The following is a 23,329-nucleotide window of genomic DNA, read 5'->3' on the forward strand; positions in this document are numbered from 1 at the left end:
TCCGAATTCAGTCATTAAAGTTGCAGCAATGAGTCAAAAGTCAAAGCTGCGTTTCTATTAAAAGCTACCTTTTTTGCTGTCCCCTGCAAAGGAGAGTTGGCGTGTGCCTCTCTTGCGGCTCTGAGTGGAGGCCTGAAAAGTTCCAGAAGCTTTCTGCAAGCTACCATGCTCTGGACACCAGCTGCTGGAGTACTAATGAATGGGAGTCGCGTTTGACTCTTAACTTAAAACTGCTCCCTTAGACATGAAAAAACATTTAGATGCTTGCACTTAGCTTTTTTTCTTTTAATCTGGATAGTTGCTTGATATCTGCTGTTCTAGCTCGACTTCTGCATCTTTAGGGATGCTCTTGACGCTGGAAATTGCTGATGCATCTTGCATGCGTGCTGCAAGTTGAAACTTTGTCTTCTGCAGGCAGCCTGTTTGGGAGGGGAGACAAACTTCCCTGTAATAACAATGTTTATAGTAGATATCCCAAATGAAGGGGGCTTTTTTAGTGGGCAGCCTTTTTGGAAGGCATCTTGTGTGCCAAGGTTGTACCCCAAGGGGGTTCAGTGTGCAAATCAGCAGGCAGAGCTAGAGCAGATGGCATGTGGGTGCTCTGCTGCCAGGGCAGTGGCGGGGGGGGGGTTTGAGAAACAAGCTCTGGTCTCTTCAATGCTTAGTGTTTCCTAGGCTACCTGCTAAGGCTGGCTTCAAGGGATGCAACCTGATCACTAAGCATGAAGGAAATGCTGAGGATGGCCTGCAGCTTCTCCTTCCACTGTCCCTGTGAGTGGGTCTAGGTACCAGACTAGGCTGAGTCCAGCTCTAGGACCTGCTGGGATGATGTGGGGTCTGTCACAAGCCTAGCGTAGCCTGCAGAGCCCGTAGCTGCACGCTGTCTGGGCATACCTGTCAAAAAGGGCTTGAGGGGATAAAATCCATCTGCATTAACAGCAGGATGTCAACACTTCTAGGACTGGGTCCAAGAGGGGAAGTTAAGAGCGGGTCAGTTGCAGCCAGAAGGTTTATGCTTGGTAGTAGGTGCTGGAACTCAGATGCCCCAGGCTTTTAGATCCCCTGGCAGTGGATCCCCTGAAAGGACAGTAATCCTGCTGCTTGAAAGAGCTCATACTGTCCTATAGGTCATCTAGCTGCAGTGACAGCTAAGCAATCCTGGGGGTAAATGTAAGTGAAGGGCAGTAGCAAGTCAGTGTGGTGGCAGAGATGCAGATAAAACAGGGCAGAGCAGTTGGGTGCCCGGAAGATCCTTGAGGGGCTCCTGTTGAGCCCTGACCCCCTGCTAATACAACATGAATCAGATCCGGGTTTTGCACCTCCAAAGAGAGCCCTTTAACCAGGAGACGAGGTTTAAGGCAGCGTTGCCAGTAGCAATCGGTATCGTATTTGCTGCTCTGGGTCTCCAGGAATGCCACTGCGCGCAGGTTCAGTGCAGTGCTCCTCGCTGGCCGGCATTACGAGCCTGCTGTGCTCGCTGGTGGAGAAGAGGGGGCCAGCACTGGAGCGTTCCTCAGCTGTGAGGCCTGGGCTGTGGATCAGCTGCTTTGCTTGGACTCTTGTACTGTTTAGTGACTAATCAGATTTTTGAGGCTGTTTAACAAATTCAGCTGTCTCCCTTGAACAATACGCTGGCTGTATTTTTAAACGTACCACGTGGCTTCAGCGAAGTCGGCAAACCAGCGTAGCGCAGCTTGCATAGGCTGGGAGACGGTCTGTCCTGCTCTGTGCCGTGACTAGAGGGAACAGTCTCCTCCCTGCCTGGAGCTGTCTGCGGCAGCTTTCCCTCGGCCCCCCGCCGCCGCTAGCGAGGCTGCTGCTGGTCGAGCTCTGCCGACAGTAAGTACTACTGGGCCGCAAGGCTTCCTGCGACTGTGGGGTTTGTCCGCTCTGGCGGCTGCTGCTGCTTTGGGTGTAAGCATAAGCGCTGCTGCCGGGGGGGCTGAACTGATGTTCAGAAGGCAGGAGCGATCCCTGCGACCTTACCTGCAGATGGTCCCTTTCCAAGGGACCCTTTTGAGCAGACGGGTAAGCTGAGTTCCTAGTCCTGTGCCACAGCTGAGATGTGGAAATCCAGGGGTCTGCAGCTCTGCTGGGGAAACTTTCAGGGATGAGGGTCTACAGATGGGGGAAAAAGCCAGTGCTCTGGGATGATGATGTGAACGTAGCTAACAGTGCTCCTCAGGTGAGCTCTGCCTCGGGTTCAGAGGGAGATGCTTCACATAAAGGACCCCACCTGTGCCTGTGTGTGGGTTTTTTGGTGGTGGTTTGGGATTGCTTACTCTAGCATGAGCCTGGAGATGCCAGCTCCCCAGCAGGCATGCTGCTGGGTAATGCTGGCTTGGGACACATCCTGGCATCTCACTTCAGGCGTGCTCTACAGCTCTCCCTGGAGTTGGCACTGGGTTGGTGCTGGTGTGTATCAATCATAGTGCACTTCAGCATTTGTTACCCATCCATTTTGGGCAATGTTTTGGACTGTCAAAATAGCCTCTTCTGTATAAGAGCTATTGAAATCCTGAGCTTAAAGCCTTTCGGTTCTAGCTGATCAGGATCAGGTGTGGCTCAGGATATCAAGTGGATCCCAAACTTGCTTTGCTGAAAACTGAAAGCTTCAGAGCAAGCTGCTTTGTTTTGCAGCTTCTGAATAATTAAAACCGTTTCTGAACGCTCTGCTCTTCTCAGTTGGTTTGGGGACACATTCAGCTTGCTGAGCCTTGCTCTTCTTGCGTAGAGCTGGCTGGTGTCGTGCCCCCATGGGATCCTGTATGGCTGAGCGTGCCTTGTTTGCTCTTCTGGGTGGGTAGCTGGCCCGAGACCGCTGACCCACGCGGTGGGACAAGTGCTTCACGGCCCCCGGATACCTGGTGCTGTGCTAGGGGCTCTGTGGGCAGAGAGTGATTTGCATGCCTTGATACTCTTCAGTGGGAGGAAAACCTGCTGCTATGTGAGAGCAGCAGTCTGGCGCATACCCGTCTGTCAGCTCTTGGTCACAAGCCTGTCTGGTCAGGTCTTTGCCCGTGTATCAGGGATGGCGCACGCTGGCTGTGAAGTCTCCTTTTGTCAGCAGGCTAGACTGGCACATCGCTGGCAGCCCGTAGCCAGCTCATGTCAAGGTTGACGTGTGCGCCATCCCACCTCTGAGTCTGCGAATGCCTGTTTCGGGTCAGGCCTTGCTCTTAGGTGGGCTATAGGCATGTGCAGCCAGCGTTGGCTGTGGGTACAGTCGGCGTGCGCCACCCTTGCTGCGGCTGTGGGGCTGGTTGCCCCATGGATCCCAGCTTGCTCTGGCACCAGCAGCAAGAAATGCAAGTGTAATGGCACGGACCGGGTGGAGGGGCCTGTTTTGAAGCTGCTGTATGGACAGCCTGAGGTCTGTATCCAGGACGTGGGGTCCCTGGTTCTGCTCCCCATGTGAAATGAGCTCTCCTCTTTGGTTACTGCCTTGGGAGAATAACCAGCCCTTGCATTTGTATGCCACACCGGGCTGCTGCCGTTGGCTCAGAGGAGGCTGGCTGCGTGGTGCACTGCTGCAAGCAATGGCGAGAACACGCAGCCTTTCTAGAGCAGTCCGGGGGGTTGGTACCTGCTAGATGTGCCATCCCTGGCCTAGCCATATGTGGGCTACTGTAAGATGGGAGGGATGGAAGGAGATGTGGCATGCTGTAGCACTGATGGGCTGTTTCTGTGTTCCAGTTCTCAGCATGTTGAGTAACCCTCTCGGGAATGTCCTGGGAAAGCCCCCTCTGGGTTTCCTGCCTCTAGACCCTATTGGTTCAGACCTGTCAGAAAAGTTTCCCACGCCGACGCTGAGGAACTCGCGCCTGGACTCCCGCTCCCTCCTGGACTCCCGCTCCAGCAGCCCCTCCGACTCAGACACCAGTGGGTTCAGCTCGGGCTCTGACCACCTCTCAGACTTGATTGTAAGTTTGGGTCTTGTATCTGCTCTCTGAGCCTGGGAACGTGTGGTTCCTGGCACCTTGCTGCGTTTCTGGAGAGTGCGGGATAGTTGTGCCAAGCTGCATCCCTGCCGGCTCAGGAAGGGAGTGCTGAAGTGAGGGAACTGTCATGTCTAGACTGACACAGTGAGGATCTCTCCTGGAGCCCAGGGTTTGGAAGAAGGGGCTACTTATGCAGTCCTTCAGCACAGACTAGTGATACGCTTATTTTTTTCTTAAACAATTTTTTGGCCTTTTGGCTTTGTGCTTGCAGCCCTAGTAGGTTAAAGTAGGGTCGGAGCGCTTGAGCTGGTATATGGTGGGGTGACTGGGTCCCGCTTCCAACAGCGAGGTGGCTGATCAGCACGGCTGCCTCCAGACTGCAGCGTGGGCTTCTCAAGAGCTCCAGTCTTTGTCTTTCATTGCCCTTCCCACTTGCTGACTGCACTTCTCCATCTCAAGGCTGTTTCTTCTGGAGCAAACTGGGTCTAGCCTGCTTGCGTTCCCTAAAGCATAGCTAAATTTGGAAGCAAGCACGTGAGGAGTGTGTCTGTCTTGCTGACCTGGTCTGTGCAGCTGGGTCTATACTGCAGTGTGAGCTGCAGCTCTGGGTGTGCCAGCAGGGCAGCCTGGCTCTGGCCAGTTCTGCTCCCAGCCGTGCAGCAGCACAGGCCTCAGTGCCCTGCACGGCTTCCCTCCTGATCCTCAGGACCTGAAGTTAAAACCAGGCTTTGCTGCCTCTTGTGCTGCACCTTGCTCTGCTGCAGTGTGGTTCCGGCCTTATCCTGTTGTTTGGGATGGGTGTGAAGGACATGGCCAGCTTGATTCTTGCTTATAAGATCTGCCCTGGAGACCTGGGATTGCAACTGTGCAGCATCCAGGGCTTGGGCAGGTGGTGCAGGGCAGCAGTGCTTTATGCTGGCCTTGCTTGGTGAAGGTCTTCCCCAGCATGGCCTCAGTGTGGGTGGCTGGGCTGCAGCAGCATCCAGCTGGATCTGCAGGGTGATTAGCACTTTAAGCTGTGCAGTGTGTCTTGCATCCCTGCTGTTTTATTAATTCATGCTTTGAATCCTTCTGCCCAAGAAGGAGAGCAGTGTTAAACCTGAGAGCAGGCAGGTTAGTGCAGCCAGCTGAGCCCACATCCTAGGTGGGCAGGCCATGGAGCTGGCATGCCGAGCGGTGAGAACCAGCCAATTGCTGCAGAGCTCTGTGGGTGCTGCTGGGGAAGCCCAGGCTGCTTCAGAGTGGGGCCTGAAGCAAAACGTGGGGCTCCTGCTGGTGGAGTTGATGCTCCCTGGGGGTGGAAGTTGTCCTTGAGGCTGTGCAGGTGTAAGGCAGCTGTTGGCTCTGCCCTGTTGTGTGAGGTGCCTCTGATCTCCATGGCTGATTACTCGGCAGAGGTTCAATGGGAAACGGCTGCAGGGCAGGCCTTTCCCAGGGAGCTGTGTGGTCCCATCAGCACCTGCTCCAGGCTGCTGGGACAGTTGAGGCAGCTGCTTTCCTGCCTGTGATGGACGTCGGGGTCTCAGCGGAATAGGACCTCCCTGAGAGCCTCCTCTCCTGGCCTGGTTGTGGGTAAGGCCGAGGAGTGGTACGTGAGTGCCAGTGTTGCATCTCCCATCTGGAGACCAGGTTTTAATGTGGACTTTCTCTTGCAGTCGAGCCTTCGCATCTCCCCACCTCTGCCCTTCCTGCCCCTCAGCGGGGTGTCAAGGGACCCCCTAAAGATGGGAGTGGGGTCACGACTGGATCAAGATCAATCTGCTTTGGCTGCAGTAACTTCCTCCCCAGCCAGTACGTCTAAAAGATGGCCTGGAGCATCTGCGTGGCCTTCCTGGGATCTCCTGGACTCTCCAGAGGACCCTTTCAGTATCGAAAGAGAAGCCAGGCTTCATAGGCAAGCAGCAGGTAAGTTGGATGGTGGGTCTCGGCAGACTGCAGTGTGTGGTGACGGCTGCCCTGTGCTTGCGGGAGGGGAGCAAGTGGCCTCTGCAGATGTGGCTGGACCTGAACTTGCAGTTCTCCCCTGGCCAGCCTGGTTCTGGGTCTACCTGCTGGCAGAAGAAAGGGCTGTCAGGAAAGGTGCCTATTACTGCTGTAGCTCTGCTGGACCTGTAGCTGTGCAATATGGGGATTTGTGTGGAGAACATAGTGGGAGCATGGGAAAGAAGTCAATGGTCCTATATAAGTGTTTGCATCTGTCCAAGCTGTGAATGAAGCAACCTGCACCTGGAGTGGGCAGCTGCCTCCCCGGAACTACAAGAACCCTGTCTACTCCTGCAAGGTGTTCCTAGGAGGCGTCCCCTGGGACATTACGGAAGGTGAGCGGCCCTGACCTTGCAGCCTGTGCTGAGTGTGGGCCTTGGGTTTTGACACCAGAAGGGCTTTCAACCCCCCTGAGGCATTGCTGCCAGCTCAACAGCAGTGTGGAGGGTAGGCAGGGAATGAAAGGCTCTGCAAAAAGAGCTGTCTGTTCATCCCACTGGAGTTGCCAACATGTGGAGTTGCCTGTTTCAGCAGTGAACTCCTGGGCCCTGCCATGGTGTCCAGCCTGCTTTCTGCTTGGGCCTTCCACAGAGCCCTGTGCAGAGGTGGCTGCAGGGACTTTGGGATGAAGCATTTTGTGGATCACTGACTTCTTTCCCTCTGTGTATAGCTGGACTGATCAACACCTTCCGTGTGTTTGGCTCACTGAGTGTGGAGTGGCCTGGTAAGGATGGCAAACACCCACGCTGCCCTCCCAAAGGTAATATGCCTAAAGGTAATAGCGACACGGTAGGGTTACTTTTTTCCCATGCTATGTTACAGCACGGATGCTGGGATGGTACGGCTGCATGCTGGTGACTGGATGGTACAGAGCACTCTAGGGTAAATGTCCAACTTGCACTTGGGTCAGCACCAGGGTTGCACTGCACTGTCACCTCTAACCTGGCATCCCTACCTGCCTAGCGTGGTGCTGGGCAGAAGCACAGGAGAAAAAACCCTGGTTGCTTCTGCAGGCCATCGCAGGGCTGGCTTGTTCTGGTCAAGAGCTGCTAGTCACCACTGCTAGTGTAAGCATCCAGGGCGCGTGCGCCCTTGGCGTAAAGCACAAGCGGTGAATACAAATGTGTGTTCACAGCAAGCTGGCAGGCTCTGAGCACCGGTGAGTTGAACAGCCCCTGTGGCATAATCCTGTCTGTGAAATGGCTGGGTGATGTGTTGTATAAGCAGTAATGAGTTCTGGCATAATGAACTTGGTAACTAGTTTGTAGGCTTGGTGGGTGCCTAATGGCCTAGTTCAGTCACCAAAGTAATGTCAGGTACAGAGTGCTGGCACTGACGGAGGTGACTTTAGGGCCTGAGTTATAGTTGTGGGCCAAGATCCTACATCTGAAGCAAAGTCTATTCTGCAGACCATGCTGTGGCCAAGCTGGTTGTGTTCACTTTTCCCATCCAGATGTGGCTGTTTTACTGTCCTCCTGCATATAGGAGACAGTGGCCCAAATAGCACTGAACGTGGGTAACCTGCCCCTGATGGCTGAGTGGACAGAGGGGCAATCTTGTGCTGTGCTGAAAAGCTGGGCTCTTTTGCAGTTCGGCCAGACTTGGTGCGTCGTAGGTGGATATTTTATGCAGAGTCCGCTCTGATGGGGCAGTATTGCATGAAAAAAATCATGCCTTTCACTAGACAGAAGATGTTGGGGAAGAGCAAGGGAGATGTAGAGCAGATACTTTGGTATCTGAGAGTGATTTTTGAGGGCGTTTGCAAACGGGGGGTGGTCTTTCTCCTCAGCTGCTGCTCTAACAACTGTTTCTTTCCCCTCGCCTCCAAAGGATATGTTTACCTGGTGTTTGAGTCAGAGAAATCTGTGCGTGCTCTGCTCCAGGCATGCTCCCAGGACCTGCTGAGTCCTGATGGCCTCAGTGAATACTACTTCAAGATGTCCAGCCGCAGGATGCGCTGCAAAGAGGTGAGCAGACCCATCAGGTCCCCTCAGCCCTCCTGGCTTGGAGCAGACTGTCAAGTTTGCCTTTGACACCTTTGGAGCCAGGCCCAGGGACAGTCTGTGGTCAATAAAATTGTCATCTGGGGAAGACGTGCCTGGAATGTGTCTCCTTCCTGCAGTAGGGCTTGTGTGAGAGCTGGTATGGCTGCTACTGATGTGTTCAGGCAAGGCTCTGCAGCAGGGATCCTTTGGTGCTAGATGGAGAGTGCTGTGATTAACCTTAGGACTGAGGCTGGTTCTGTAGATGACAGCAAGGGGTTCTGGCGAGATCCTTGGAGGCGGAGGGGGCACACAGTGTTACTCTGCTCCAGGAAAGTAGTGCTAAAGCAGAGCAGCAGAAGTCAAAACTGGCTCTTGGCCATCTTTAATTGATATGTTCCTACAGCAGGGCCTGACACAGGCAAGGAGGGAAGCAGCAGATTTGTGGGTGTTTTTCCTTGCTGTTACTTGCTGTCTTGCACTTTGCAAGAGCTTGTATGAGGAATTGTGACCTGGCTTGGGAGCTCCTGGATTTGTGATAGACACTGCCCTTTCAGTGCTCCCTGCACCTGAGCTGCTTCATTTACTTGAAAACGAGCACAGGAATAGGGATTTTACTGCTTCATGCTTAGTTCTGTGTACCTTTGCTTGTGGGGGAAGATTTGGATCCTACTTGGTTCTTTATTAGACCTTGTCTGCTTGCAGAATAAATGGCTTTCATGCCTACTGCAGGCAGATATTTTGGATCCACAGCTGTAACTGCAGCTGCTCCCCAGGACAGCTTTGGCCAGCTGAACTGTGCTCTGGAGGTAGAGGTGCTGAGGCTGCCAAAGGATCAAATTGGCATTCCAGTAAACAGGGGCCTTAGCTATAGATCAGGTACGGCCGCACAAGTTTGTAGAGTTAAAGAATTGAAATTCAGCTCTTATCTAGACAGGCACAAACTAATTGCACTCCAGACGGCTCTCTTGGTGTCTGGCTATTGGCAGCACTTTCACGCTTGGTGATTTAGCTCTGGCAGAAGTTTCTACTCTTCAGGGCCCTATATCAGCTGTCTAGCAGATGGAAGCTCCTGTTGAAATTGGCAGTGGTGGGTTGTTTCATTGATCTCTTCCAACAATAGACTTCTGTGCAGGGAGACATCTGACTGGGCAGTAAACATAGGTGCAGGCTGTAGGTAAAATCCAGTCTTGCATGGATTGTTTCCTGGCTGCCAGCCCCAAGGGACCAGTGTTTTGGATTCCAGTTTGGCTGAGAGCAGAACAGTGAGGTGTTTATGTTCTCCTGAGCAGGCGCTGGCTCTCCTGAGGAGTCTGGGGCAAGGCTGGGCCCCAGAGCCTTATTGCCCTGGACATGGAGCCCAACCAGCAAGAACTGAGGGGATATTTGCAAGGTGGGGGTCAAGTCTTGAGGGCTTGGAAGGGTTTCTGCTGTCAGCCAAGGCCTGCTTCAGAGCAGGAATAATGTAGCCTGGGTCCCCTTAACTTGAGCCATAAATGAGGGCTCAGCAGGCCTTCTGGAGAACCCTGTGTGTCTGTCTGGAGCTGAGTCCTGGGGCAGCATCTCCCTTGCTGAGGTGGAGCAGCACAGCGGGTGCCTTTGCAGGCTGTTGGCTGGCTGACCTGGTTGTGTGTGGTGTTCCAGGTGCAGGTGATCCCTTGGGTGCTGGCAGACAGCAACTTTGTGCGCAGTCCGTCACAGCGGCTTGATCCCAGCAAGACTGTCTTCGTGGGGGCTCTGCACGGGATGCTGAATGCAGAGGCCCTGGCAGCTGTCATGTATGACCTGTTCGGAGGAGTGGTCTATGCTGGCATTGACACAGACAAGCACAAGTATCCGATTGGTAAGTGTTGATCCTGCCAAGTGCAGTAGTCGCCCCAGGGGTGCTCTGCGGAGATGAGCAGGCTGCAGCAGTGCTCTTTGCTTGGTCCTTGTCAATGGGCAAGACTTTCTGGTGCCCTGAAGCTCTGCTGGACAAGTGGCCCACAGGAAGGAACAGCAGTCTACCTCTGCCTGCTCTGGGAGCAGATGTCCAGCTGCAGGCAATGTTCCTCACCTCCTGGCTGCAAGGAGGGAAAACCAGCCTAGGGGAGGGCAGCCAGAGCTGACGTGCTTGGGAACTGGAAGGTCCTAGAGCATTCCACAGCAGCTCAAGTGCTTAATGTCTCTAAGCATTGCTGGAGGGTCTTCTGCTGTTGTTCAGTGCTGTGTGCAGAGCCAGCTGTTAATGGTCCTGAGATGCTGCTTTGGCTGCTCTTCCATCCCCAGGGCAGAGACAGAGCTGTGGATCTGTTGCACTGGCTACTGCTGCCTGTTGAGGTACACTCAAACCCACTGGCTGCTGGCCCTTCTTGCTGGGCCGGTGCCAATTATTGGGCAGAAGGGACCACAGGGCAGGGCTGCGAGCAGCTTATTTGAACCAGTACTTGTGGGCAGTGTCCTGTCCCCGCTGCTCCCTTTGGTTTCCCTTCAGGGTATTGTTGCTTTGGGCCTTCAAGGCGGCTGGAGGCAAAAGCAGCAAGGTTTTCTCGAGTTTCCTGACTGGGTCTGCTGGGAGAATGCCACTTCCACCTCAGCTCAGGGCGTAGGTCTTCCTGGGGGCAGGAGAGAGCCTGGGAAAGAGTGTGACTCTTGGAAAACACTTCCCCCCACCCCCCTTTCTGATGGGACTGAAACCACAGAATGCAGCAGGTAGCAAGTCTGCTGCTCAGCTGTTTCCTCTGCTCCCAAGGAGTATTGCTGCCCTGGCCCCTGCTACCTCCAGGCCAAGCAGACCAACCATGTTGCAGATCATGGAAAGGATGGAGCCTCTGTGAGCCCATCTCCCAGGCAAGGCTGCATGTCTAAGAAGAGCAGGTCACGAGCACAGCCTCCTCTAATAACCAAGGCAGCAGCCCTTTCCCTCCTGTCCTCTGCTAAGACAGACTTCCAACAGGGAATTGAGCGGCACCTCGCTGCTTGTGTCACAGAGCTTGATTCCCTGTGCTTCCCCAGCAGCCTGGTGGCCAAGGGGATGCCACTGAGGTCACTGGGACTGTATGGAGAAACCTCACAGAGCTGAGACCAGATATACAGGCTTGGACTGTGGGAAGACTGCAGCAAGCTCTTCACTTCAGAAGGGACCATGTGTCTCCTGTGTGTTGCCAGGCAGGAGAAATGTCAGAGTTTCCTAATGCAGAGCTGTCTGTTGCTCTTGACTGTTCTTGAACAGCTCTTGGGCTTTTCTGGTCAGGGTTTGTGCAAAGCAGCATGCAAGTGGCCTGGGTTCAGGATGTGCTGGTGGTACTGCAACACTTAACCTGCAAAGTGGCTTTTGGGTGGCAGTCCCAAGAGGTGGAGAATGGAGGTATGAGACTTTCAGGAAACAGGTGCAGTCCTAGCTCCTATGTGACCACAGATGAAGCATGCCAAGCTACTCCATGAGGTAGCTGCTCCATGTTGGCTCTCTGAGGTCTGAGAGCATGACCTTAAAACCTCCAGTGGCTTCCTGCACAGCCCAAATTGCTCCCTCCAGTGGGAGAGATCTCTGGCTCTGAGCAGCTGCTTGGCACACCCAGCCTTGAAGTTGTCTTAAAAGAGATGCAATAATGTGAACTCAGTGGGAAACTGAACTGTACCTTAATTACCTTCAGTGTTGAAGACACCGTGCTGAGATACTATCCTGGGCTTGCTTGTTGACTGCTGCCCCTGATTCGGCAGAAAGCTTTTTGAGGGAAGACCACATACGCATAACCTGCCTTGCTCTGGATCCTCATGTAGAGGACAGTCCTGCTGGAGGCATGTTGTATGACTAATTGCAGTGTCTGACCTGTAGCCCGTAGATGCAGGAAGCCATCAGAACTGCCCTTGAGACTGGCAGACCCAGCTCAGCAGAGGAAAACCATTGCCCAGGCTGCTTTTGGAGGGTCAGGCTAGGAGGTGGAGTGAGTTGACCCTTTTGGAAGAGGAAGGACCTCCCCAAGCACGGTTAGTCTGTGCTGTGTAACAGCTGAAGCAGATCTGACCAAGGGCTCCCAGCCCCTTGTCCTGTGTGACTGAGCAGAGGCAGATGCTAAGGGAAAGGTGTAAAACAGGTTCTAGGTTTAGGCCTTGCACTATGGCTGTCAGTGATGGATTTGGCTGTAGCCTTGTCTGCCAGCATGCCAGACTGTCTTGTAGCAGCCAAAGCTCTTATTACGCTAAGAAAGGCAGCTTGTAGGTAAGCAAAGATACATTTTCCCGTAGCTTAACAAGATTTGGCTGGAAATGAGTGGTGCAGGAGCACTGCTGACTGGCAGGGAAGATGCAAAATGCAAGAATTCAGGATGAGTGGGAGGCTTAAAATAAAAGCTGCTGAGCTGTCTCGGTACCAGCTTGTTTCAGGTGCAGACGTAGCGCTCGCTGCTGTGCTGCCCTCGGCAGCGCCCTGGCAGTCCACCCCTCTGCCCGGCCACGGCTGGCGCTCCTGGAAGTGCTGCCTCCCCTAAGTGCACACTCTGACCTGCCTGACAGCAGTGTCCTGGCTGCCCAGCGGTACCCAGGGCCTGTCCTGGCTGCAGAGCTAGTGCAGGCAGTGGAAAAGCCTTTCTACTCTTCGCTGCCTCCTGTGCTTTTGTTCCTGCGTAGGGGAGGAGGCAGGCGAAGCCGCAAGACCTTGGATACTGTCTCCCAGCAAACGCTTGCTGGCTGCTTCCATGCTGGCGGCTCAACTGTGCAAGGGGGAAGGGGTGGTGGTGCTCGTGGCAGCTTGCTCTTGGCCTCCCCCGGTTCCTGTCATAGCGTGCCAGGTCAGCGTAACTGTTTTTGTCTGCCTTGTTCCAGGGTCTGGCCGCGTTACCTTTAACAACCAGCGCAGTTATCTGAAGGCGGTGACGGCTGCGTTTGTGGAAATCAAAACCACCAAGTTTACTAAAAAGGTGAGCGGAGCTGATGGGAGAGGCTTTGCAAGGGCGCCCCGGGGAGTTGAAGCTGCACGTACGGATGGGTGGTCCTGCTGTGGGTGCCATGACCAGTGTAATCTGTCCCAATATCCCTTCCAAAAGCAGAGGGTGGTGATGAGTTGCTGGCTGTGATGGGTGCTGGTGACTGCCGTGGCACCCCTGTGCTGTGGGGGCAGTGGGCTGGTGCTGCTGGGGCTGCTCAGAGCAGCTGGGAGTTGCCCTCAGCCCAGGTCTCTGACTCCCTGGTTCTTGCGCAGGTTCAGATAGATCCATATCTAGAAGACTCCATGTGTCAAGTCTGCAGTGCTCAGCCAGGCCCTTTCTTCTGCAGAGACCAGGTAATGCTTTCTCCTTCCAGATGAGCTTAGCTCCTCGCTGTCTGTGCTTGGTTGGAGGTGGAGGTCTCGGTTTGCTCAAGGAAGAGCAGGCGCTGCTGTTCTCGGCAGCACTTGCTGTAGTGCTTGGGGATGCCTGTTTGTCCTTGCTGGGGAAGATGATGTGCCAGTGGGTTGCTTAAGTGAGAGCCTCAGGTGTGTCCTTGTTCCCTGTGGATGTGCTGCCCTCCTGGGAAACACCTCTGCAGGGAAGTCCTGGCACTTGCCATGATGTGGGAGGCAGCTTTCTGCTCCACCTTGAGCAGGGCTGCAGGGACCTGCCATGGGCAACAGGCAGCAGCGTGCCATGGGCTGCCCCGGGGGGAGGTTGCTGCTAAGAACATGGTGACAATGAAGCTGAGAGTGGTGGCACTAAAGCTGGAAGTTGGAGTGCTGCTGCTCTGCAGTTGGTCCTGGGGCTGCCTGCAATGTAGGGGACTCTGGCTGACCTCCACTTGCTGTGGGCAAAGGAGCTTGGCCAGAGTCCAGCGGCTTCCCATGGAGAGGAGATCATTGAGCTGCAGCATGCTCCACTCGCTCTCACTGGGAGATGGAAATGGGAGTATGGCAAGCATTGATGGAGCTGTGCCATGGCTCCTGTGGCCTGTGTGCCCTGTGCAGGTGGTGGGTTAGATGTGTGGTAGCCCCAGACCCCAGCTAGAAGTGGCCTTGGGAGGCTTCTGACCAGTGCTGAGTTTCTAGGTTTCAAATCCCCTTTTTAAAAAGGGCCATGCTGCAAAATCGCCACCACCCACCTGCAACACGCCCTCCTGCAGCATGGCTGAAATTCCCTCCCTGCTGCTCAAGCAGCATTCAAAGTCCTGCCTTGCTGGCACGGGTTTGTCACAGGGGCTGTGAAACCGGGGAGAGGGGTGCCACTTCCCTGACATGCTGGGAGCCTTCCAGGTCCGGCATTGCCAAGCCAGGAAAGCAGCTGGTGCTTCCTCCCACCTCAAATGGGTCAGGAGCCACCCATCCTGACCTACCGCATACCCCTGTGCTCTCCCCCCAGATCTGCTTCAAGTACTTCTGTCGCTCCTGCTGGCACTGGCAGCACTCCATGGAGGTCCTGCGTCACCACCGCCCGCTGATGCGCAACCAGAAGAACAGAGACTCCAGCTAAAGAGGCCGCCGAGGCTCGGGGGCCGCCGCAGGCGCAGGAGAAAGTCCTTTTGTTAACCTGCCAAGTGGAGAGCGCACGAGCGTGCCTGCTGGTGCCAGACCCAGGCTGGGAACGCGCTTCCTGAGGACTAATGGGGAAATCTTACATTCACGTTTGCACTTGCTGGTCTTTTTGTTTCTGCACTAATGCACAGTGAATTTTGTCGGGTTTTGTTTGGGGTTTTTGAGGGGGGGAGCGCCCCTCAAGCGATTCTGCAGTTCCCAGACTTTGGTTCCTAGTTTGCTGACGAGAAGCAAAAAGGGCCACGTGTTGAGAAGGTGTTTATGCAGATGCCTTCACCTAGGTTTTTTATTTATTAAAGGCGCTTTTTTACATTCCTTGCAATACTGATGGTAATAATGCAGGTCTCATTGGCTCCATTTTTTTGCAGTTGCCATACAGTGCCTTTCCATTCATTTAACCCCCATCTGAACGGCATAAACTGAATGTTCAGCTGGCGTTTTTTACTGTAACAACAAGGAGACTTTGCTCTTCATTTAAACCAAATCATATTTCATATTTTACGCTCGAGGGTTTTTACCAGTTCCTTTTTACACTCTTAAACAGTTTTTAAGTCGTTTGAAACGAGAGATTTTTCTTTCCTGGCAGCTTTTAACATTATTGCAATTTGTGTCTGGGGGCTGCTGGTGGGAAGTTGTAAATCGAGGGGTTTGCAACGGAAAAGGACAGGATTTTTGGATTTGAAACTGGACCGGATAAACGATCTCTGAGCTGCTGTATATAGTTTTAAATAGTTTGTTGCACTTTTTTAAGTTGCACTTAAGGGGGGTTGATAGAGGTTTTTAATCACAAAGTCACAGGACTTACTTTTCTTTTGTAACTAGCTAAAAAAGGGCTGCGTTTCGGTGGACAGATGAAGGTTCATAGGAGCCCTTTCTCTTAGAGGGGACAAGTACTTTTCCTTTTGTTTAAGAAATGTATGAAGTAACAGTGCAGTCGACTGAAATGCTGCTGGGATTTGAGAACTTTATAATTTTTCTTTTTTTTACTTTCCCCTCTATCGGAAGCTGTGTGCCAAAGAACCAGTGTCATAATTTCTCCCTTTTTCCTGCTGAGCTGATGTTGCATTGTTGCATATCCCAGCTGCTCTTTGTGGGTTTTTGTGAAGCTGTGTGTGAAGTCTCTACCTCATTGTAGTATATGCAGGCAAGACTGCACTCTCCTACAGATGCGTGGAGTAAGCTGTGGTGTAGTTTTTGGCACATAATAAACACGTTGCAGCAAACCTGGTTGTGCTCTTTGACCCCAGGGGCGTGTGGCGGGGGGAAAGGATGCCCCTTAACTTGGGGGGAGGCGGGAGGGCTGCGTTGTCTCTTACCCTCCCCTCTCCCTGCTTCAGCTGCTGTTAAAAATAGCAGTGTGCATCCAGCCTTGACACTGCAGGGAGGTGACAGTGCTCTGACACCAGGCTTGTGCCTCTCCCAGCTCCAGAGGGAGCTCGGGGCTGGCGTAGGTGACTCAGGCGTGTGTGAACAGAGGCAGCCTCTGCCCTGGGAAATGCGTTTTTAGATACCATTTACGAAAGGCTCCTTCGGCTGGTGCCCTGGGGACCCCCCAGCAGAAGCTGCCAGGCTCCAGATGGAGCTCCCCTATTTACAGCAGCAAGCTAACGAGGTTAATTGGAAAAGAGGGAATGGTCTAACCCCCCTTCCCCCATGCATGCCCATCCTCCTGGGAGGGGGGTGGCAGAGTCTAAGGCCCCCCAGACTCATCCCCCTGGTGTGTATGTGACACTCGAGGCAGGCTGGGGGGTAAGGCTGAGCTGGGTGGGATGGCACAGGGAGTCCCAGGCTCTTGGTTCCCTTCGGCACAGGGCTTCAGGCTCCAGGCTACCCGGATGGGGGCTGAACAGGATGTGGGGCACTGGGTGTAGAGGCCCCTGGGTGCCCCATGCTCCTGGAGGGGGTTGTGGGGGGTGCTGGAGCACAGCCCCTGGCAGTGCAGCTGCCAGCATCCCTGTGGGGTGCAGGCTGCGGCCTGCGGCCCTGCACGGGGCTCCCGGCTGCGGCCGAGCTGCGCGGCTGCTCTGCTCGCGGCCCAGCCGCCGCCAGCGCTTGGGGGCCAGGGCCGCCCGCCCGGCCAGGCGCGGTGCGGGCAGGGGCGACCCCGCGGGGGCCTGGGCCGAGGCCGCCGCCGCCGCTATCGCCGCGCTCCGCTGCCGGGGGGCGCTGGGGCGCCGCCGCCGCCGCCCGCCGGCCCTTTCAGCCACGCCCCCCGTCCCTGGCCACGCCCCCTGGTCCCCGCCACGCCCCCAGGTGTCCTGCCCCGCCCCCGAGCCCCGCACCGCTGCAGGCGCCCTCCGGGCCGCGAGGCGGCGCTGTGGCGGCAGGGCGCCGCGCCCGGCACCTCCCGCCTTCCCCCCCCTTCGCTCTCTTTCCGTGGCCGCTGCCAACATGGTGGGTCCCGGCCCGCGCCCGGCGCCGCCGCTGCCATCCGCCGCCATCCGCCGCCGCCGCCGCTCCGCCCGGGGGGCCGCGCCGCCCTGCCGGCCCCGGGGCAGTGCGGGGGAGCGCGGCGGGGCGAGGGGCCGCGGGCTGCGGCCGGGCGGGGAGCGGCGGCCGGCGGGACCTGCGGGCCACCAACGGGGGAACCGGGCCGGGCCGGGCCGGGCCGGGCCGGGGGGGCCTGTGAGCCCGGGGTGGGGGCAACCGGGCCGGGCCCGCGGCCTGGGGAGGGAGGGGAACCGGGCCGGGCCCTCCGAGGCGGACACCGGCGGGGTGCGAGGGGCCGTGCCGAGCCTGCGGGCCCGGGCCGGGGCGCCGGGCCCTGCCGTGGGGCTGGGGGGAGGCGGCTTAGAGGCCGGTTCCCCCGGCTGCTTCCTCGGCCGCAGCGCGGCGGCGGTGGCCGGGCAGCGCAGAGCCCGGGGGCTGCGGGCCGGGCGCGGGCAGGTCTGCCTTGCCCCGGGGCAGCTGCCCGAAGACGGGGCAGCGCTTTACCGAGCTTCGGTGTGACCCGTTTTCCCCACCTGCGTAGGGACGCGTGCGAACGAAGACGGTGAAAAAGGCCGCCCGGGTTATCATCGAGAAGTACTACACCCGCCTGGGGAACGACTTCCACACGAACAAGCGGGTGTGCGAGGAAATCGCCATCATCCCCAGCAAGAAACTGCGCAACAAGATTGCGGGGTAAGGCGGCCCCGGGGTTAGCCGGGGCCTCCCCGGCGAGGGCGAGGCGGGGTCTGGCCTGCGGGGCGCAGTCAGGCCCCGTGCGGTGGGTGCGAGGAATTCACTGTTGCAAGTTACTCCTGTGCAGACACGCGTGTGCGTTATACGAGTCGCTGCATCCTGCTCCCCAGACGCTGGAGCTGTGTTAGGATCTCTGGAGTGCTGCTGTCTTGGAGGAGATGCTTCAGCTTAAACTTTTAACTGTCCTCTTCCTATGCCGTTGTGCTGCTTGAATACCGGAAATGTCTTCCCGTTGGCGTTCAGGCCTTCCTTGCTAGATTGAGATGGATTTACAAGATGTTTCCACCACTTCTCAAATGTCTGTTAGCTGCAGGATATCAGGTGAAACTGATATTTAGCTGTGCTTAGTAACAAAACTCTGAATCTTTATGGTCTCCCATACATAAGGACAGTGACAACTTCTTCTGTATAGTTCTGGAGCTGATGTGGAAACTTTTTTTTTCCCCAAGGGCAACAGCACCTAGGTTAGTGTTTGTTTGCTAAGAAGGCTGTAAGGATTGTCTTAAGCTCGAGATCAAAATAGGCACAGAGCATTTGGAAGGGAATCTCTCTTAGGAGAGCCTGGGAAAAAACAGGGCAGTGTCCTGTTAGCCAACTGGACATCACTGTGCAGAGGGTTTTTCTGTCCAGTTTCTTCACAGGACTGTGAACAGCACTGAAAATGTTGTGCTGGAACCTGCATTCGAAAGTGATTCTGGTCTTGTCTGTGACCTGGTCATTGATAGTGCAGGGAGAAGAATTTTGAAAATTTTTCCCGTGTTTGGTGGGCTCATTCCCATCCCTACCAGACCCTGTTACTTTCGTACACTTTTCTGGTGCTAATCTGAGGCGGTGAAATAACACCTAGGTCAGGAGGATTCTGGCAGTGGAGCTGATCTCCCTGGCATACCATAGGGGGGTTGACGTGAGCCGTTCTGGCTGCCTGAATCCAGTATGAAATCTGCCACAATTTTGAGAAAGCAGGGGTGGAAAACGGAGGCTTTGACTCCGTGTGTTGAAACTGGTGTGTCAGAAAAGCGGGCCCTGGATGGATGGTCTTCTGCTTGTTTCCTGCAGGTATGTCACCCATCTGATGAAGCGCATTCAGAGGGGGCCTGTCAGAGGCATCTCCATCAAACTGCAGGAAGAGGAAAGAGAGAGGAGGGATAACTACGTCCCAGAGGTGAGTTTCTGGCTGCGCTTGAGAGCTTACTTAGGTGTCTGTCTCCACACAGAGAGGCTGTAGGGTCTGTCCATCCTGCTTGCCTTGAGATATCTTTTTTCCTTATCGCTCTAATGAGGAATGCATCCTTAAAGAACACCCACATGTAATGGTTTTTCGCTAGTGGCCTCTTAACTCCTTTAAAACAAAACCTCAGCTACAACTGGGAGGATTTAGGTCGAAGAGGGAAGGATGGAGGTGGATTTTGGCCTTGTATCTGAGGCACTCCTGGCTTTTCCTCAAAACTTTTGCTGCATGGGTTGGCAAGAGCGGCTGACTTCTTGTGTGTTAACTCCACCACCAGTTTGCTGGGTGGAGGGGGGGGATAATATCTGTCCTCAATTTTTCTAATTTAAACTGAGGCAAAAATAACTTGATGTTATGCAGAATAACATTTCAGAGTGGCTTAAAAACTAGTGTACACTATATGTCACTAAAGAGAGGTGGTGGTTAAAAATCTGTGAGCTGCTCCAGGTTTGTAGAACAGCACCGGAATGCCAAGCTCTTGGAAAAGGATGCCAGGAGAGCAGAGCGTTGCCCGCTTGGGTGCTCTGCTTGTTGTTGTGCAGAAATGCCTGCTCGAGTCTTTCATCTTGAACCTGCATTCGAAAGTGATTTAGGTCTGGTGCGTGACCTGATCATTGATAGTGCAGGAAGAGGAATTTTGAAAGCATTTCCCGTGTTTGGTGGGTTAAATACCATCCCTCCCAAACCCTGTAGCTTTCAGACACCCTGCTTCTTGCCCGTCTTCCATGTCTCCTTAGTCAGCTTCTGATAAAGCTGTTATTTTCTGTGCAGCACAAAAAGAAATGGTCAGTTCCAAGCCTCACCTCTGCTCTTCAGCTCTTGTAAATCGTTGGTGCTAGGGCTTGGCATAGGGTTTGGTTAGATGGAAGATTATTTTAGCGACAATCAAATTCTGGATCTAGGAAGAATAGGTATGATGCTAGGACTGTCGCAGGAGCCTTGTCAGTGTAGTAAGACAGGCTGGTGCTGTCCTCCCCGTTTCTAGAACTTCCTCACGGATGCCCTCACCACTTTATCGTCTTGGCTGTGCTAACCCAAGATGGAGTAACACTGCCCTCCACAGAAAGCAGGCTTTGCTCTAGGCTAAAGCCAGGGCTTGGTTTGACTCTCTTGCTCCTAACATCTAGAAATGACTCATGGAATATTGGCAGCTCCGTGCAGATACTCTTCTACGTATCCCTAAAACTTGGGGTGTTGGGGCATAAGAAAAGTTGTGGTGACCTGTGAGGCTGTCTTGGAGTAAGCTGCAGATGTTTCCCAAGCGGGTATAAGAGGCCTAGAGGAAACCATTCAAGTAGTTCATGTAGTGACCTAGCTGCATTTCAAAGGCAGGACGAGGTGGTGCTGGTGGAAGAAGTTGCTCCTGATGCTTATAGTTCTTATTCCTCCCTTCCCTGAGCAGGGAAGGAATGTTTGTGTTGTAGCTGTCAATGCAATGTTAGCTGAACCTCGGTAATTCATTGTTTCTTGTAAAAAATACTGTTTCAATAAATGGGCGTGGTGGCGGTCCCGATGACCGTCACCGACTTGGCTCTGACCTGCCTGGGGAACAGGTCAACCAACATTAACCGGATGTGACACGGCATGCCGTCTATGGGGCGGGTACGGCTTTGCTTGTCAGCCCTGTCGGCTGGTCGAGCGATGTGGTCAGGGGAGACCTATCCAGTGGTCCCCCTGAGCCAATGCCTGTGCATTCCGGGTGTTGTAGCAGGGCGCGGGCCCTGTGAGGTCCTCTGGCCTCTAGCGAGACAGCAAGGACCAAGTGGTTGACAGCCTACCGCCTGCCTCTAACCCTATAGAGCAGGCATGCCGCCAGCCTTTGGCTCAAAGCAGAGTAAAATTCTTCACATAGACGGTGAGTCTGCTCAGTCTTCCGGAACCGTTGGTACCCCGTCTATGCTTTGCCCTGGTTGTGAGCTGGAGGGACGTTGGAGCGGTTAGCACATCTGTGGGGCGTAAGATCGGGTAGCCCAAATAACATCGGCTGCACCAACCCCTAATTTCGGCACTTCCATCTGACGCAGATGTTGCTTCCATTCTCCTATGACGCGCACTACTGGACGTGACTCGGGCGGACGGGCCGCCTATCAAATTCAACCCGGAAAAGGTGCCCTGCGTACTGCAGGGTTCATAAATAGCCTGTTGGGGAAGAAGTGCACAGAGGTCAAGACGTGAGGTCTTGAGAGAAGAAGGGGAGATTGCACTGAAATTGCAGAGCAGGAGACCTTGGGTTCCTAGCTCTGAAGAGTTGTGGGATGCAGGACTGCCGAGAGGTGCAGCCCAGGCAGTTGCTGAGCATTGCTGTTTGTGGCCCAGCGGCGGTCAGACTGCTAATAACGCGTCCTTGCTTTAGGACCCAAGTGGCAGAACTCTGAGATAAATGTGAATTTTAGTGGTAATCACAGAGATTTGGTACAGCTGTGGGCCTGCTAGCCAGCAGGACATGGCAACAGAAACAGGACAGCCGGGGTTGTCAGCTGACACCGCAACTGAGCTAAAGCAGTGGAGCGCGCTGCCGTCCCAACCTGCCTAAGCCAGCGCGGAGAACCTGACCCGGCTCCTCTTGGGAGTGTTGGTTGTTGCTGTCCTGTGAGTGCGGAGTGGATGGAGGTGCTGGCCAGGCTTGCAAAGCTGGTGGGGACTCGCATTAAAATAGGCACCCCTCCCCGCGTAGCACCCGTCTGCGGTAAGGTAGTCTCTCGCGGTGTTTCGGCAGGAGAGCTGGAATGTGTAGGTGTCCATAGCATTTGCTGGCAGATGAAGCTTGTGATGCGAGGAACAGTGAAAACCTCAGTGCCAGGCTTGGCCCTTCACAGGTAGCAGCCAGCGCCCAAACTCCTGAGGAAGAAGCATTTCATCTGATGTTCCTGTGGCCCGAGCTACATTTGCATGTGTCTTCCAGGCTCATACGGTTGCTGGCACTGGAGCTGTTCCCCGTGGTGGCCAGTGAGATCTTGTTCACATGGAATAAATTGCTGGGCAGTTCTGAACATCTCTCTTCCATCCTCAGGTCTCTGCTCTCGACCAGGAGATCATTGAAGTTGACCCTGACACCAAGGAAATGCTGAAGCTTCTGGTGAGTAGTCTGAGCCATCCTTCTGCTAGCGAGGAAGGCTTTTGCCTTTTGTAGCCATGCCGAGACTGCCGGTGATGTCCCTGGCAGTGCTGTAGGTGCAATGAGGGGCTTGATAATGTTGGCTGAAGATGTGAATGTTCTGGGCAAGTGAGCAGGGGGTAGTTGGTCCCTGTGCTCAAAGGCAACAAGGAGGCCAAGCCCTGTTGGCTTCAGGGAGCCAGTGAACCTTTGATCTGGGACTCGCAGGTGGGTTAATCCCCACATAAGCTGTTCTTCCTCAAATGGGACCCTAACACTGGGAAGTGGAGCGCTTGTGTCCCCTTTCATCAGAAACCTGAGGGGGTTTCTACACAGTGCCGTGTAAGAGGTCTGTCTGTCACGTGCTCCCTCTCCTAGAATTCCTGGCACCTGTGGAATGGAAGGGGAAAGGCGGAATTGTTTTGCCCTGGACCGTGCTAGCAGGGGTGGATGTGCCTTCCGCCCTCCCCGCTTCCCCCACCACCCCGACTTCCAACCCCATCAGCTCTTGCTAGCTGGGGCTTGGTGCACAGCTCTCCTTCCTGTCAGGTGGCAGCAGGGACCATCTTTACCCCAAGCTGAGACAGTTCAACCACAAAAGAGCAGTTTCCCCAGCTGCCCGCAGAAGTGGTCTCCGGAACAGGGTGGCCTTCTCACCTTCTCACCGACAGTGACATAAGCTGGTCCCAGGTGTCCCCAAGATGTGGGTCCACCTTTCCTCCTACCGCAGCGTGTTCAGTGCTTCCCTTTCTGCTCCTCTTGGGAGAGGCTGGGGGGAATCTGCCTTCCCCCTTGGCGGGGTTGAGCACTGACAGGCAGCCAGGGCAGGAGCAGGCCAGGGGGGCCAGGGCTGGCAGCGTGCAGTGTTGAGTGACTCTTCCTGTGCTGTCTTCCAGGACTTCGGCAGCCTCTCCAACCTGCAGGTCACACAGCCCACGGTGGGGATGAACTTCAAAACACCCCGAGGAGCTCTCTGAGCCTGTCGCTGTATGTCACTTTTCCAATAAACATGGGAAACCAATTTGGCCTACTTCTTCTTTCAAAGCCTGTTTCCACGTGGATGAATAGGGGTGGGCTGATTCTTCTGGGATGCTGAGTCCCAAGGACGACTCTCCAAGGCTTTGAGGTGTGAGGAAAATTAATACCTCCACGTTTATGGACAGATTTTAGGGGTCTTTCCTGGCTATTTGAGACTGAGGTGTGACGTTTTTACAGGCTTTCCTGCAGGCCTGTGTGCTGCCCTCCTGGTGGTGGCGTGCAGCCACGAGAGGGCGAGCGTGGTGTCTTCCTGGGGCCTGCTGGAGCTCCTCGCTCTCTGTGCGTCCTGCTTTTGCCCGGTGTGTGTTCTGACTGTGATCTTTCCAAAAGCTCCTGGCAGCTGCCTGTAGTGCAGGTCTGGGAAAAAAACTCAGGGCTGTTGTTAGGGCTGTTGTTCTGCTG

The 23,329-nt window shown here is 54.8% G+C and overlaps 2 protein-coding genes and 2 non-coding genes across 4 annotated transcripts in view; all 4 read left to right on the plus strand.

Moving 5' to 3' along the window:
- CPEB1 (cytoplasmic polyadenylation element binding protein 1) overlaps nucleotides 1-15,597 on the plus strand; it is a 48,361-nt gene extending 32,764 nt beyond the window's left edge. The window contains exons 4-12 of the mRNA XM_067305325.1: nucleotides 3,697-3,923; nucleotides 5,597-5,846; nucleotides 6,146-6,259; nucleotides 6,595-6,684; nucleotides 7,755-7,891; nucleotides 9,551-9,749; nucleotides 12,707-12,801; nucleotides 13,083-13,163; nucleotides 14,212-15,597. Of these exons, the coding sequence (XP_067161426.1) occupies nucleotides 3,697-3,923; nucleotides 5,597-5,846; nucleotides 6,146-6,259; nucleotides 6,595-6,684; nucleotides 7,755-7,891; nucleotides 9,551-9,749; nucleotides 12,707-12,801; nucleotides 13,083-13,163; nucleotides 14,212-14,322 (1,304 nt within the window). The 3' untranslated portion in view covers nucleotides 14,323-15,597. The remainder of the gene's footprint in view (nucleotides 1-3,696; nucleotides 3,924-5,596; nucleotides 5,847-6,145; nucleotides 6,260-6,594; nucleotides 6,685-7,754; nucleotides 7,892-9,550; nucleotides 9,750-12,706; nucleotides 12,802-13,082; nucleotides 13,164-14,211) is intronic.
- A 1,091-nt stretch (nucleotides 15,598-16,688) lies between these two features.
- Nucleotides 16,689-22,910, plus strand: RPS17 (ribosomal protein S17). The gene is made up of 5 exons (XM_067305487.1): nucleotides 16,689-16,778; nucleotides 17,356-17,507; nucleotides 18,624-18,729; nucleotides 21,806-21,871; nucleotides 22,786-22,910. Exons 1-5 carry the CDS (start codon nucleotides 16,776-16,778, stop codon nucleotides 22,864-22,866), a joined length of 408 nt encoding a protein of 135 aa, XP_067161588.1. The 5' UTR covers nucleotides 16,689-16,775; the 3' UTR covers nucleotides 22,867-22,910.
- On the plus strand, nucleotides 18,242-18,374 carry LOC136993450 (small nucleolar RNA SNORA71). Its single transcript, XR_010885775.1, has one exon. It is a non-coding gene; the product is annotated as a small nucleolar RNA SNORA71 (small nucleolar RNA).
- LOC136993445 (small nucleolar RNA SNORA71) lies at nucleotides 19,366-19,498 on the plus strand. The gene has a single exon (XR_010885770.1). It is a non-coding gene; the product is annotated as a small nucleolar RNA SNORA71 (small nucleolar RNA).
- Nucleotides 22,911-23,329: the final 419 nt, after the last annotated feature.

The sequence above is a fragment of the Apteryx mantelli genome, chromosome 15 (assembly GCF_036417845.1).
Source record: "Apteryx mantelli isolate bAptMan1 chromosome 15, bAptMan1.hap1, whole genome shotgun sequence".
Taxonomy (NCBI): Eukaryota; Metazoa; Chordata; class Aves; order Apterygiformes; family Apterygidae; genus Apteryx; species Apteryx mantelli.